General features: G+C 40.1%; 1 protein-coding gene across 3 annotated transcripts in view; it reads left to right on the forward strand.

The window, feature by feature from the left end:
• doc2b (double C2-like domains, beta) overlaps nt 1-13,820 on the forward strand; it is a 364,239-nt gene that overhangs the window by 283,254 nt on the left and 67,165 nt on the right. The window contains exon 11 of one of the 3 annotated variants that reach the window (XM_007245281.4): nt 7,806-7,829. The exons of the other annotated variants lie outside the window; for them this stretch is intronic. Coding sequence (XP_007245343.3) covers nt 7,806-7,829 — 24 coding nt within the window. The remainder of the gene's footprint in view (nt 1-7,805; nt 7,830-13,820) is intronic. 3 annotated transcript variants of the gene reach the window in all.

Below are 13,820 nucleotides of genomic sequence, written 5' to 3' on the forward strand. Positions count from 1 at the left end.
CTCAGGGTTCCTCTGTGTAGCTCTGTCGGCTGCGTAGCGCTGCTGCTAACCATGGCTAGCTCTGTTGAAAATATTGGAAATCTAAGCTTACTGTAAATAAACAGAAGCATTTTACTCACCCAAATAAACAGTATTCAGGAGAGAAATCTGTGTAGATTAACATCCAGCACTCGTTTGACTTTAAAAATGTTTTTTAAGAATTGTAAGAATTTAGTTTTCTTAGGTGCCTTAAAATCCAGTGCACCTTATTTATGAAAATAGATGTTTAATTGAAAGTTCGCCTTATAATATGTTGTGTTGTATAATCCGTAAAATACAGTACTCAGTATACAGCAGGAGATGTTGGCAATACTTCGCTAATTTAGGGACCAAATAGACTGTACAAAGAGAGCTCATGACTACCAGATGAGTGTAGACTCATGGGCAGGTTAATGGAAACTTAGGAACTGTCTCTGATTGGCTGAAAGTAAATACATGAAGGTTCATGGGAGGAAAGTGCATTGTGAAAATTGGAGTCTGAACATTTTTTAGGAGCCTAAGAGCATGGCATTTCATTTAGCTATGATTGGCTGTTGGCAGCATTATTCTACTCAGTGATTGGTCACACCTCCAACATTTTAGGTTCATTATTTTGCTTTATTCAAAGATTTTAAAAAGAGATAGCAGTGCTTAATAGTCTTAAGATGATACATGCTGGATGCACCAAGACGTTCTGCTATGTTTCTATTCATTATTGAGTTTTGGGTTTGTTTGGGTGTTGTCGTCTCTTCATGTTGTTTTTTGAAAAGAATTCCCCCCCCCCCCCCTTGATTATTTTGAAGCTTTGGGCAAAGCAAACCCTTAGTAAATGTTCTATAAAGGTACAAGGTTGTTTTCTGCTTGACTGGTTCAGGAGCAAATGAGGACAATTCGGATGTTTCTGGTTGTAATAAATGGCAGAGCAAGATCAGGAAACACTGTTATTTATGAAGCGGATATATTAAAGGTCACGGCTTATCAGTCATATTGAGTTGTCCTGACTTGTCACGGTGTGATGAGCACTCAATTGGAGGCATTTGCAGCTACAGGAAATGCACAAGGATTACAAGGAATTACCCATCCTACCCTACAGATAATGAAGCGTTTAGAGGACTAGAGGTGCATAAATGCATATTTGACACTGTGACATTAGATTAGAGGTTGTGGCTTTTCCAGGGCAGATAATACATCAGGATTGAATATTGGGTTGAAGGTCATGTGGATCAATGCCGGGTCAGACGAGTTAGTAATGTATGTACACACAAACACACACACACACACACATATTGCTACATGAACAAATGACTGAATGGCTAATTAGACTATGTTTTGGTGAGTATTTTGTGGATATTATCACAGCTTAAAAGAGCACTGATCAATACAAAAGAGCTCGTTTCTTTATAAAGAGACAAATTCTTAGCTGTTTGGGTTTACACTGTTAGCAATCGTTTAAAGGGGGTCAGAGCAGAATGAGAAAAATGGTAAGAATTAGATAACCACATTGTACAAATGTGCTGAGCAAAACAGATGAGATAGATGTAGTGTAGCAACAGTGGAAGACCATGCAGCTTCCACTTTGTCAGACAAGGACAGAAAGCTGAGGCTGCAGTGGGCACAGGCTTAACAAAACTGGTCGGCTATAGACCATAAAAATGCTTACCACGGACTGCTAGCCGGGTGCTTGGAAGACTTGTTACCAGTCAAGAATGTTACCAGTCAAGTTGTAAGACACAGTAAAGCCACTTTGCTGCAGTCCAGCTTTATACAGGAGTTTCAGTGAAGTTTCTCCAGCACCGAGGCTGCAGCAGTATTAGCATTAGCTGCTAACTGCAGCGCTAGGTCTTTCGCCATTCAAAAGTGAGTATATTGGACTATAGTCTCCACATTTACTGTGTTAAAACAAGCTACGTGGGACAAACCACTAGCTGATAGCCTACTGGCACTGGCTCAGGGTTCTTAAGTGTAACGCTTTCAGGCGGCATATACTAGTGCTACATGCTACTAATCACTGCTGATAATCGTGGTAAAATATTGGAAATCTAAGCTTACTCTAAGTAAACGGAAGGGCTTTAATCACCCAAATTAACAGTTTTTAGGAAATAAATCTGTGTAGATTAACACCCATCGCAAAAACATGGCGAGGAAACATGGCGACACACCTCCTTATTTTTCCTTACTTCCTTACTAGTGTCGCTTTAAATAAGCCTTTTTATCCAGTGTGTCTTATATATACCAGAAAATAGATGTTTATTGATAGTGCGTAAAATATGGTAAGTATATCATCATTGTCCAATGAAAAACATGTATCTCCAAAACAGCAACTTTACAGGTGAGAGAAAAAACCTTCTAAACTTTCAATGGTAGTCAATGTAAAAAGAGTTTATTTCAGGTCATTCTAAAGAATTTCTATTGGTCCGTTCATCAAGAAATTTTGACTCAGTGTTGTTTATCAGTTTGTGTGTTCAAATTGTGTAGTAAATCAACAAAAAATGGAGATACTTGTTATTCATAGGACAGCGCCGATATATATAATATATAAAAATATATAATTAATTCAAAAAAAGCCTGCATATCTGCATTTGGATCCACTACCTTCCCCAACCATAACAGTTTGAGAGCACATCGGACACTGAATTTGAAATTAAAATAAGAAACTTCATACAAATAGCCTGAAATCTGAACTGCACTTTTTTCAGCATTCATTGGCTGTGTACAGGACCCGCTCAGATTTAAAGCTCACCTTCCGTCGTTTTTTCTTTCATTTTAAAATGTCTAGTTGTGGTCTCTAGTATGAATGAATGACATGTGAGCCGTTTTTGTAAAAAAAAAAAGTGCTCAGGTGTCTCTGTATAGCTCTTTTTTAATGGACTGTTTTAGGGGTGTGTCCAAAATGACCGGATTCCAGCTTTGCTCATGAATATTCATACATGCAAACAGAATGCAAATATCTCTCCTCTGATTGGCTAGGAGCACTGCGACGCCCCTCCACCGCTCTGCCGCTCACTGCCTCCCACCTCCTAACTGATGAGCGGTGATGTTGCGTCGCTTCAGCTCCGCCTCTGGGAGTTTCTCGAGCCAAGGTGGGCTGGTCTGTGAGTTTCTGCCTACGTAGGCAGAAAGATAATTCAAAATTCACCCGTTTTTCGGAGGGGGGGAGGGGGGATTTCTTTGCTTAGCTCCTGCAGACAATGGGGGCTGCAAAATAGTTTAATGTGCAGGTGTACACATTCAACTCGGAGAGACCTACTGTATTCCACAAAAAACCAGAAAAATCGGATTTTCGCGGAAGGTGACCTTTAAATTGTTACTGACCAGTATAGTCTATTAGATTCTCAATTATATGTGACACAAAATCTACTACGATTAGCACATATTGTAACCATACAGTAGCTTTAAACAAATTTATGTAATTGTTTCAATCTGTGATGTCATATATGTCATATATACACAGGAAATTTGGCAGTGTTAAATCAACACTTATTAGTGTTAAACTTTACATTCTCAGTGTTAATTTAACACTTATAGTGTTGATTTAACACTGCCAAATTCCCTGTGTATGCAATGACGTGCAGGCGCTATGGCCCAATGTGCTCGGGCAACTGCCCTTTTGCTGTCCTTGGGTGATATTGCCCTTCTGAGGGAGGGGAAAAAATAATATAGGCAAATATGATTTCATATTTCAAGATTTTCTTTATAATTCGTAATTTTGATTGAAGTTTCGTAAAACAAAGTTTTCAGAGTCAATCATTCAGATTCTGACACCTCGAGAGATAGGCAAAAGGGAGGGGCGCGGGCGTAGCGGGGGACACGCAGCACGCTTCACTAGAAAAAAAAAAAAAAAAAAAAGCGCAGCACACGACCGGGCGGCGCTTCAGCTAGCAGAGACCCAAGAGGAGTTTGAAGATGCTGTGGGAGTCAAGTGACTGCCCTGAAGGTGAGCTTGAAATGTAGCCTTCACAGTATTACAAGACATGATCAAAATCAACTTCTCTAAAATCCGATGTCGTTGAGTTTAGGACGTTCAGTGATCCTAAATAATCTGACAGCCACCTACTGTGCCACGTTTAGGTAGCAAAAAAAAACGACAGCCAGCTAGCTTGCAGTCTACGTTTTACATGGCTCAGGTTGTTTTGTGGGAGGCTAACCAAACTAAGTTACATGATGCAGCTGATAACATTTCATTTTATCAAGCAAGATGAATGACGGACATAAAGCACTATTCGAATTATTCACATGCAGGTTTTGTTAACGCAGAAAATTCGAAATGCCCACGGAAAAGAGACGAATACAGGAGACAGAGAGAGAGAGACTCTTTTTTTTGCCCTTTCTTCAGGTTAGAGCAACTGCCCTTCAATATTCCTGTGCACGTCCCTGTATATATGTCACATATTTATAGAAATATATAGTGGTTATTATCTAATTATCTGCAGTATGTAATATAGCAGTCATTTTCTTCTTACACAATGTTTCTGAAGTTCTCCAAGAAAATCTCTCTGTTCAGCCCTGAGGCCTGTTAAATTCCACTCATGGTCCACTACCATCACCATCTCCCCAACATCCCTACACTACTGCCAACTCCTGCCCCCTCCAACCAACTTAATTAAAGTAACCTGCCTATGATCCTCTCTCTCTCTCTCTCTCTTTCTTCCTCTCTCTATCTCTCTCGCTCATCTCGGCTGACAGCTCGTAAAGGGCTGCCCTTATTAGCGCCAAATGGACAAGGGCCACCTGCACGCCAGGACTGCGGTTAATGTCAGCCAAGGACGGAGTCACAGAAAGACCCAGATGAGAAAGACTCGAATGAAAAAGTGCAATCAGCGCTTCACTGAATGGATTGAAATAGTGCTACGCTGTCGCTGATTGAAACGCTACACGTTTCCAAAAAGAGTTCATCACGCCAAGATGAGCAGTGTAGGCGTGTTGAGAAATGGGAGTAGAACCTATTCTTGAAACAAATATATATATATATATATATATATTTTCCGGGTGGCACATAGAGAAGGTAAAGACAGTCTGGTCAGCTTGGTCCAGCATTCAGAATGCAGATTGCGCTTGCATTGCTTCAGGAATTGTAAATTGTTTGTGTGTGTTTGTTTCTGAAATAGTTTGTTTTACACTTGTCTTAAACTGTTATTTTTTTGGTATTAGAATATTACAGGTTCTGTCTTGTGTAATACCAGAGCCATTCGGGTCTTAGAGTCCCAATAAGCACAATTCACTCTTCCTAAATAAGTCAATTTGCCCTCCCTCTTCCCTCACTGGTTTTGAATCTCCTGGTCCTGGAGGCCTGGACCCTGCCCTGCACACTTATACCTTATTCTAATTATCTCAGATATAAAATGTTGGAGCTGGAAATTACATCACACTTAAGTTATTGTGCATTCTTATTTACTCTATAATACTACTGCTGTTACTACTGTTGAGGTTACATTACATTACATTACATTTGGCAGACACTTTTGTCCAAAGCGACTTACAATAGTGAAGAACAAAAGTAATAGAAGTTAAAGGTAAAAACATCTTTAGATAGAGCTTAAAGGATGTCAAAGGGAAATAATGGGATAGATGAGTGAAGGAGGGGAAGAAGGAAATGAGGTTAGAAGTAGTTAGTGTGTTAGAGGTGTTAGGAGAGTAAGTGCTCTTTGTAGAGCTCTGTCTTCAGGAGTTTCTTAAAGATAGCGAGAGATTCTCCTGATCTGGTAGTAGAAGGTAGTTTGTTAGAGGTGTTAGGAGAGTAAGTGCTCTTTGAAGAGCTCTGTCTTCAAGAGTTTATTAAAGATAGCGAGAGATTCTCCTGATCTGGTAGTAGAAGGTAGTTTGTTAGAGGTGTTAGGAGAGTAAGTGCTCTTTGTAGAGCTCTGTCTTCAGTAGTTTCTTAAAGATAGCGAGAGATTCTCCTTATCTGGTAGTAGAAGGTAGTTTGTTAGAGGTGTTAGGAGAGTAAGTGCTCTTTGAAGAGCTCTGTCTTCAGGAGTTTCTTAAAGATAGCGAGAGATTCTCCTGATCTGGTAGTGGAAGGTAGTTGGTTCCACCATTGGGGAACTCTGTATGAGAACAGTCTGGATTGCTTTCTGTAAATGTTTGGCAAAGTGAGGCGCCGTTCATTGGAGGAGCGCAGCGGCCGGGAGGTAGCGTGATGTGTGATGCATCCATCTCCGATTCAGAACTCAGGGTTGGTGAGACTCTCCAGACTTTCCGAGAAGGAAATCTGGCTTGAGGGTTAGTTGCAGTTTAAATTACCTACTTGGGACTTTCAACAAAAGAGCAAAAGAGCTAGCGCAGTTAGCAGCTAATGCTAATACTGCTCCAGTCTCGAATCTTGGTACTGGAGAACTAATCTATAGAACTAAACTATAAGATAAGGTAAGATAATCCTTTATTAATCCCACAATGGGGAAATTTACAATGTTACAGCAGCACAGAGGAAAGGACAGAAAAACAGGTCAGGAAAAAATATAAACAAATAATAATAAACCTATGTATACAAAAACAATTACAGAAAATATATAAAGTTATATAAAAAAATATCTATATAGTAAAGGAAAAATTATATACATCTAGTGCATAGAGATATGATTATAGTAGAGTGTGACCAGTATAATGCTGCACATGGACATATTGGAGTAGCCTTACTGCTTCTTACAACCTGACTGGTAAAAATTCATACATAAGGCGCACTGACTACTTGTGGGAAAATTAAAGGATTTTAAGTGCGCCTTATAGTGCAAAGAATATGGCAGCCATCTGAACTTCCAATTAGTGATTAAGTCATATAGAATTCAACTTCAATTGCTGCAGTTCTCCTCTAATTTCTCATCGTATTAATAATTCCCACGCCACGATGGAATGTTTATTTTCAGTCTCGTGTAGTAAACGTTGTAAAAGTGCTCAATCTAGAGCATGTCACTTTAACACTTCATTAATGAAGCATTGAGCCTGGCTAAACGGATACTTAATTGAACCTCCAGGCTGCAAATTAATCTGCTATTTTTTTAATGGAATGATATTAATTCTCATTATTTGTTTTGCCTGTGGTATCACCGGCCCGTGTCAGTTAGCTCGAATTAAAAATGTGTCACACCAAAAAAAGTTTTGTCTGATTGACGCCCCCCCCCCCCCATCTCCACCTCCTCCGAATTCCCTCGCAAAAACGCTTCTTTCTTTCTTTGTGTTTTAATATGCAAAGTGTTCACAGTAGAAATTTCAGGGTCTTAGTTTCATAGCCAAATATGAATAATGCATAACCAGGCAAGCCATTCATGTAGAACAAAGGAACGTCTGATGCTTCTTTGCCGTCTTGCCAAGGTGAACTGTGGGGAGGGGGAGGATCTAACGCCATTTACATTTTTTGAAAGAGGAAGTTTAGAACCTGTGTGGTACACCTGCTTACACGCTGTCAGTGTGCGACAACTAAATTGGTGGCTTTGCCGCCAGAACCGTATTGAGCCGTCAACACCGGAGACCGTTCTGCATCCGGAGAGATGCGTGGAGGTGAATGAGTGTGGTTTGGCCTTTCATTCATACGGTTTTTCATTCATCTCTCTCTCTTTTCTCGTTTGCTTTCACAAATACTGAAAACCTGCCTGTTTCCATTGTCGTCGTCTTCGCTTCCTTTGCTTTGATGTTTATCATTTCTTGCATGTATTTTTCATTCAGAGTTTTCTGTTTCTTTTCTTTCTTCTCCTCCCCATGTTTTCTTTCCTTTTTCTCCTCTTTTGAACGGCTGCCTTGCCTGCATGCACATTCTTTCCATCTCCTGCTGTGATTTGGGCTGTGATGGCGAACAGCTCCCTGTGCCCAGGTACAGAAAGGTAAGTGTCATGGAATCTGCCTCCTTAGCTTAACCCTAAATACTAGATTAGCACAGTTCTGGACGCACCCTGGCTCTTCCCCAACTCTGCTGTTTTCTCGTTGTTCTTTCCACCTGTACTGTGTTGTAGTGTTGTTACTGAGTTATTAAGCTTTTACATTGCTTAATAACTTACGCATTGTGGTTTTCCCTGAAAAGTACTGTTATTAGTATTGCGTTTTCCCTAATATCTCTGTAATTATGTAATATTTTCCTTGCGTAGTTCCAAGTTTCTCTTCCAAGCCTCTTCCTGCGTTTACATTTTTTACTCTGTTTCATTGACGATAAACACTAGGCCACAAACATGCTCTCAACTCAGAAACAGACATGTACTGTATTTGCATGAAGTATTTACTATGTATTTATGATGTGTTTTTCAGAAAAAAATGCGATAATTGATTACACCTATACATCCAAAGATTTCCCTCTTAAAAAAAAAAAAACAGCATGGCTCAAGCTGGCCATGCACCATGATCAACAAGACCGGTCATGCTGGTCCACCAGCTCGGTAATGATGGACATACTTGTTGACCAGTGGTTTCTTGCCAAAAGGTGTTATTTTGATCTGTTTTTGGTGGTCAACCAGCTTAATCGTGCTGGTCATATTGGTTGACCAGCTTGCTTATGACCATCATAATCAAGCTGGCAGAGCATCATGATTAGAAAGACCACGCGGTCGACCAGCATGACCGTCATGACCAAGTTGGTCAACCACCAAAAACAGTTACTTTACTGCAGATAGTTCTAACTTCATCTATAGACAGGCAACAGTTTCTAAATCAAAATTTTCTTTATTGAGCTTTTAGGACTCTCACTGTCAATCATTTTGATAATCAGACGATTGAGTAACGTTTTTTAAGGCAAGACTATAAAAGGTTTAAATGTATCATCTTATGCAGAGCACACAGTGTTTGTTCACAGATGTGGTAATCAGCTTTATCTGGATAATATATCAGATTAAACTGCACCTTATCAGCAGTTTAGCTCAAATAAAGAAGTATATTTGATAGATGGGTCGGATCGAGACCGGATCACATTCTTACCAAGTGAACCTTAAGTGAACCAGAGCTACAGAGTTTGTTTGGGACCAGAGCGAGACCACCTCCGGTTGATTGATACACCCCAAAGTGCGATTACTGTTTTTACACCTGTTCAATCGAATCGCATTAAGGGTACAAACAAATCAGAGTCAGTTTTAACCAAACCAAATAGTGCTGGTGTGAAAAAAAACGCCCTAAATTCCAACAGATTCAACAGAGAATATAACTTTCCATTGATGTTCTTGTTTTGATCTGTTTTACTAGAGAAATCTGGACTGTCCAACATCTTTTTAGTTATTTGGAAGCGTTTAAAACTTTGAATACTGGAGGGTAGAAAATATGCAAAATATCTATGATGCTGCTTTTCCTGCCTTTTTGCCGATTTCTGGCAATGTTTTGGATTCTCAAGTGTACAGTATCTGCCGCTTTACTGAATCTTTTTATTGGACATGATAATGATTTTTGGGCATGATGAAAGAACTTTGATGCAAGAGGATTGATGCTCTCAATTCTACTGCTTCTGGCACTCATCCATGCTTCTAGAAACTCATATTTAACTGCTCTTCAGCTGCTGCTACTGCAAACCTTTAGCTTGATCCCATCCGACTGTGCAATCACAGCAGCGGCGATCTTTATCCACTGCCTCTTAATCTGCATTCTACATCAGTAATACTCTCATAACCGTACCAGTCCAGTTTCCAATGTCCTCTCTGATTAATTATTCAAACATTCTTGATTGAATTAGTAATGAATGCTTGACTTATGCATGACGTGCTAGAAACACATGAAGCCTATAGCAGGCAGTGTCTGTACCAGTATCCTGTATCATGGGATGTGTGTCAGAAGAAGCACATAAAATCAATACTGTTTAACCTGATTGTCATGCTGTAAATTGGTACTGCGTTAATCCCTGTGGTGAGATTGGCCAGGCCTTGAACCCTTTAACTGTGGGCGCTGCAGTTTCCTGTTGAAGCATTCCGTTTGAATTGAACAGGATTTGGCAAAGTACACCATCAATCCAGCGAGGCCTTGAACATTCAGGCTTCTGATGAAGACTTTGTATTCATGAGACCAGCCTTGGCTCAGGTCACCGATCTCAGGCCTCTTAAGTCTCTTTTTATACCTGAACTTCACAGCTTCTTCCAGCATGTACTTTCCCTTCGATTGCCTGGATTCATGTAGCAGCTTGCCTTACAAACCGTTGCATTCTGCTCACAGTTAGCTCAGTTGGGAGATGACATGATTCAAAGCGATCGATTGGGCTCGCGTATTATACGAGAAGCAGCAGAATATTTATCCAGCTGAGAATAGGGGTGGGATCTGTTTTGTTCAACTGATAGCAGTGTATTTTCAAAAGAAAAAAAAAACACAAAATACCTGAAGAATCATTTTTGTGTTGGGTGAACCTTCTGCTGGGAAACACATTTTCAACTCTTCAAAACTTGACTTTTAGTTTCCTTTACTGTTATTTAGCATTTTCTCACCTGAAAATCCAGTCCAAGTCTCTCATGTTTGATACATTGTGTGACATTCAGCCACAGTAGAAAACAGACAGAAAATACAAATCAAACAGAACAAAGGGTGTTTTCATACTAGTAATATTTAGTCCACTTAAAACAAACTCTGATTCATTTGCAACTTTAGTGCGGTTCGATTGAGTAGGTGTGAACACAGTTATCGCACTCGGGTGCAGATCAAAAGAATCAGACTGAGACCTGCTAGAAGAGGTGGTCTCGCTCCAGTTCCCCACGAACTCTGGAGCTCTGGTTCACTTGTGGTGAAAACGCGATCCGGTCTCGATCCAACACAGCTATAAAATATACTTCTTTATTTGAGCTAAACTGCTGATAAGGCACCGTTTAATCTGATATATTAGCCAGATAACGCTTATATTAATTACCACAGCTATGAACAACGCTGTGTTCATGCACGCTTGGTCTGTGCTGTGTTTACTTCTCACAGCCACCCAACTCGGTTTACTATTTGTACTATGTATTTGCTCTGCAGGTCTAAACACTGTGTTTAAAAGTGCAGCGTTTCGACGTTCAGTGTTAAAGCACAGATATATGCGCTGGAACACAGTGCATATATCTATATAGCTATGTTTACTGTCTTTGTATATTTATATTTACCCCCACACCAGACAGCTCTGACCAATCAGAGGACACAGTCTGCTCCATGGTTTATTGGTGTGTATACTGGTGCGTTTAGGTTTGTGCCTGTGTGAAACCAAACCAAACAGAGGGAGAAAACGCTCCAAAAAACAAACTCATCAACTGATTCAGACCAGAGAAACAAACTACAGGTGTGAAAAGTCCAAATAGTGAGAATAGTGGGGTCATGCCCAAAAAATGCAAACAGTCAAAAAATGCTCTGTATGTCACTGAATTAAAGGTGGCAATACTTTACAATGAGATATGAAAACAGACAGGTTTGTATAGGCATAACATGAACTAGTAACAGATAAAAACATTCCAGAGATTCCAGGAATGACAAAACACTGAATCCAGAAATATGAGTTCGGCAAATGCATTCTGGGAATCGTAGTGCTGAAGCGGAGCTTGTCCATTGTCTGAAAGAGTAAGTCTGGGTTTGGACGGAAGAGTCTGCATCAGATGTGACATATTACACACATTTGGTCTAGTTTGTTTTTAGTTTAGAACGTTTTTACACCAGCACTCTTTGTTCTGGTTAAAACAGTTCCTTTGCCAGCTTGGTGCATATTTTTTCAGTATGTGTGAAAACGGTAATCACAGTAATTTCTGCGTTCAATGTTAAAGCAGCTTGTTAAACACAACAGTGCATTGTTTAATTGACAGTAGACACAGAACATTACTGTAGATTCACTACAGTACATTTATCAGTGTTGGTTGAGAACTCTGTGCTGGCGACAAAGTGCTACCCAGCTTTAAAAACACAACCTCAAATTTCAAGCAACGATTCAAATGTAAAGCGAAGCTTTCAGTAAAGTGAGTTTTGGCAAAACTGGTTGTCATTTTTATGTTGAGGCAGCAGGGGTGTGTGTGGTTGTCAGCAGCTTTTGAATGTAAATAAAAAACTAACTTGTAATCTAACTTAGTTACTTTTAAAATCAAGTAATCCATAAAGTAACTAAATTACTTTTTATAAAGGTAATTAATAATTAGTAACCAGATTACTTTTTGAAGGTAACTATACCATCACTGGTTTTATATGATGCAGTTTTGCATAAATACAGGGGGGAAAAAATGGATAGGTTGATAGGTAGCTTGCTAGCATCCTTACCAGCCACGCAGATACAAGCCCACTTGCTACAGTGCAAACATCCACAAAAACACCCACAGAAGATAAATGTAGGGTGACAAAAGTGACTTGTCAACTGGCAGTGTGAATGCAGGGAATGTTCGCTGGGATTTGACTCATTTGTTACTGTTGTCAATCAGCATTAAATGGCACAAAAAAAGCTAAAAAATATCATCTTCAGCTTATTTTTGCTTTTGAAATTTGCTATGGAAACTAAAACTTGTTAAAACTCCTAGAACCCCTAGTTCACAGCACCCCTACAGGTGTTGTTTTACTTCTGAACTCTGGAAGTCCAGACCCACCAAGGTAGATGTAAAATCAGCTTTGATTTCTTCACTCTCAGGAACAGTGATATCTGATTAAAGTAGCGTACCTGAGGCTACACTGCTTAAATGCCCTCCTCTTCACTACAGCGCTCAGCAGCTTCATTTGTAACATTACATTTCCTCCTGGTCTGGGTCGTTTTTCACTCCCCACGTTGAGGCCGTGCTGTGCTGAGAGCTAATGACCCTGCATAGCAGCTGAAAGATGCTTCGTCAATCTAAAGTAGCGCTCATATACTCCAGAGTGGTGAACTCTGCATTAGTAGTACTGTGTGTGAGTCAGCGTGGAAGTGAGAGTGGTTTGTTTTTATGTAAATGCGTGTGAGGTGGTGGAGGTAAGTGTGTGTGTGTTTATTCATTCGGGTGATTTATGGTGGGGGAGGTAAATGTGTGTATGTGTGGTTTGTACTGTATGTCCATATGTGTGAGTAATAGTGGAGATGACTGTGATGAGTGTATTTATTTGTGTGTATCAGTGGAGATAAATGCATGTGTGCTTGTTGGGGGGACTGGATGAGTGTTCATTGCCTGTAGAGTAACAAATGGATGTGAATTGAATATGTAGTCTTCACAGATTACTAGGGTAACAGTCCCCAGTAACAGCAAACCTGAAGAAATATTTTAAGTTTAATTCACTCAATCACAAGGTCAGGACTCAATTATTGAAGCTATGCTTATATAACACCTTTCTAGACACCCAATGATGCTCTACAGTCACGTTTTACACCCAACCATTTATACTCGGCACTCATCCACACACACCAGTGAGTAACGGCAGCCAATCACAAGCACCATACTCTCAACCGGAAACAATTGCCCATCTAGAGGACTGCATTGGCCACTGAGGAGTTGACACCCACATTCGCACACATACAGGAGTTGGACAATGAAACTGAAACACCTGTCATTTTAGTGTGGGAGGTTTCATGGCTAAATTGGAGCAGCCTGGTGGTCAATCTTCATTAACTGCACATTGCACCAGTAAGAGCAGAGTGTGAAGGTTCAATTAGCAGGGTAAGAGCACAGTTTTGCTCAACATATTGCAATGCACACAACATTATGTGTGACATACCAGAGTGCAAAAGAGGACAAATTGTTGGTGCACGTCTTGCTGGCACATCTGTGACCAAGACAGCAAGTGTTTGTGATGTATCAAGAGCCATGGTGTCCAGGGTAATGTCAGCATACCACCAAGAAGGACGAACCACATTCAACAGGATTAACTGTGGACGCAAGAGGAAGCTGTCTGAAAGGGATGTTTATGTATTAAGATTAAGATTTGCGTGGAATTTCCACTAAAATCACACA

The sequence above is a fragment of the Astyanax mexicanus genome, chromosome 1, assembly GCF_023375975.1.
Source record: "Astyanax mexicanus isolate ESR-SI-001 chromosome 1, AstMex3_surface, whole genome shotgun sequence".
Classification (NCBI taxonomy): Eukaryota; Metazoa; Chordata; class Actinopteri; order Characiformes; family Acestrorhamphidae; genus Astyanax; species Astyanax mexicanus.